General features: G+C 52.9%; 1 protein-coding gene across 1 annotated transcript in view; it reads right to left on the reverse strand.

Annotated features, from left to right (window-relative positions):
- Positions 1-2,108: 2,108 nt before the first annotated feature.
- The window catches only part of LOC103799026 (chromosome unknown open reading frame, human C7orf26), a gene marked incomplete at its 5' end in the record, with an annotated part of 3,685 nt that continues 3,351 nt past the window's right edge, over positions 2,109-2,442 (reverse strand). Inside the window, one exon of the mRNA XM_009071318.1 lies at positions 2,109-2,334. Coding sequence (XP_009069566.1) covers positions 2,109-2,334 — 226 coding nt within the window. The remainder of the gene's footprint in view (positions 2,335-2,442) is intronic.

Below are 2,442 nucleotides of genomic sequence, written 5' to 3' on the forward strand. Positions count from 1 at the left end.
CGTCAGCATCTGGAAATAAGGCGTTTCCTTATTGGCTAGTGATGGGTCACATGATGTGTAGATATTGCGCGTGCGCAGAGCGTCCGCCGAGGCCACGTGGAGGAGACGGGATTAAAGGACGGGGTTAATTAAGGGAAATAAAAGGGAAATGGGGTTTTTGCCCCCGTGGGAAGCGGAAAAGGAGGTATGAGAGCTGTGGCGCTGCAAGGAATTGGTGGTGTTAGTGTCTCTAAGGGGTTTTGTTGGAGTTCTGTGGTGAGATAAGACAGATTTCTGCTGGAAGGGATCTACGATAGAATAGACCAGACCAGACCAGCTTGGAAGAGACCTCAAGGATCATCAAGTCCAACCCTACTGTGGTTACTAGGCCATGGCACTAAGTGCCACATCCAGTCTTGTCTTAAAAACCTCCAGGGATGGTGAATCCCCCTCTCTGGGCAGCACATTCCAATGCCTGACTACTCTGTAAAAAAATGGGCACCTTGTCTAACTGCCTGAGCACTTCCTGCATGACCAAAAGTTAATGCTGCTGCTGCTTCTTCTCCTCCTTCTTCTTCTTATCATAAGGCTGAGGATGTTGGGGCTGTTCAGTCTGGAGAAGGTGGCATGGAAACCTAATAGCGACCTTCCAGTATGTTAAGGGGCCCCAAGGAAGCCGCAGAGGGACCCTTGGTTAGGAACTGCAGTGACAGCACAAGGGGCAATGGGTAGAAATTGAAGAGGGGAAATTTAAGTTAGAAAGCTGGAAGATGATTTTTCCTGGGAGGTTGCCCAAAGAGGCTGTGGCTGCCCCAACCCTGGCAGTGTTCAAAGCCAGGTTGGATGAGGCCTTGAGTAACCTGGTCTAGTGGGGAGGTGTCCCTGCCCAGGGCAGGGGGTTGGGACAAGATAATCTCAAAGGTCCATTCCAACCCCAAAAATTCCATGATTCTATAATCATCATTATTATCACTATTATGGGTTGGACTAGATGACCTCCAGAAGTCCCTTTCAACCCTCATTATGTTTATTACCATTACCCTTCCCTTTCCAGAGAAGGACAACCAGATTCCTTTTCACCTGTTTCATTCACATACAGCTTTCCCATTTTCCATCTAATTTGCCCTTTTCCTGCAGCCAGTGTGGACCCACAGCCACCACACACCTCCTCACACAAGCACAGCAGCAGCTGAGTTCTGCCACAGGCACTAAGGTGTGGAAAGAACCCCTTTTCCCCTGGTTTTCTCCCTGCAGAGTGGCTCAGAAGAGCACAGCAGGACCACAGAGGGGTGGACACCACATTTGGCTGTTGTGCTGACAGCACCCAGCTCTGCTGCCCTTCCTGGGCCCATTTCTTGTGCTCCTGTGCCACACCTGGAGCTGGAGCACACCACAGCCCCAGATCTCACCCCAAATTAACTGAAGTGTGCAGAGGAGTCTCCCCAGAGAGAGCACAATGTGTCCCTGCAGCCACCCAGGGGGTTTGTGCCCGCCCCAGCACAGACCCAATGAGTCAGACTTTCTAATCACTGTTTAAAAGGTAAGAATCTGTATGAAATGGCTCTAATGGTTCTGTTTGACAGAGAAAGCAGCAGATTTGGTTTATGCTCCTTAAACTGGTTCCTTTAATAGGAAGTGCTGCTTTACCCTACCTAGTGCTTCAAGAGAGACAAACAGGTGTGTTCCAAAAATATACAGTGTACACATACTCTGTGGCTATAGATACAAACATTTACAGAGAAACAGGCAGGAGTGGAACAGCTTGGAAAGGGCACACAAGGCTTTCCTTCCCCTGTGGCCCTCTCCAAGCTGAAGCTCCAGGTCCACTGTGCTATATGCACACTCAGGCTGCTGGGAAACGCATGGCTGAGGAGAATCATGGAGCAAAACCATTCCCACACACTGCAGAGCTCCTGCTGCCCATTGCCATCCCCTCCTTTGAGCCCTGGGATGTGCCTGAGTGTGTGGATCCCACGTCCAAGCCGACTGCAGCCGTCGCTGCTGCCGCAGGGCCCGACCCTGTGCTCGGCTCTGCTCCGGGGAGGAAGATGTGGTTCCCAGATGTCTGTTTGGATCTGCAAGGCCTCCTGGGGCTGGGGGAAGCTGGGACACCCTGCAGTCCCAGCATGCTAGCGGATGGGCCGATATGGGAATGTCATCCCTGGGATGAAGGTCTGGACGGGGTGTGCTGGGAGCGCGGGGTGAGCCGGGTGTGGGGGGTGTGAGGGATGAGGAGGGTGTGGAGGATGTGAGGGGTAACCCAGGGGAGGGGTGTGGATGTGGGGGTAGAACCCTGGGGGCAGAGCACTGTGGGCTGGCTGCTGCACTGGGCCAGAGATCACCAGCTGGAGGAGGCTGTGGAGAGAAACAGGAGTGAGCATTGCTTTTCACAGAGTCACAGAATGGGTCAGGCTGGAAAGGACAACAGTGCGCCAAGGTGGGCTGGGGCCACGTCCCTGCAGG

This window comes from Acanthisitta chloris, unplaced genomic scaffold (assembly GCF_000695815.1).
Source record: "Acanthisitta chloris isolate BGI_N310 unplaced genomic scaffold, ASM69581v1 scaffold12883, whole genome shotgun sequence".
NCBI lineage: Eukaryota > Metazoa > Chordata > Aves > Passeriformes > Acanthisittidae > Acanthisitta > Acanthisitta chloris.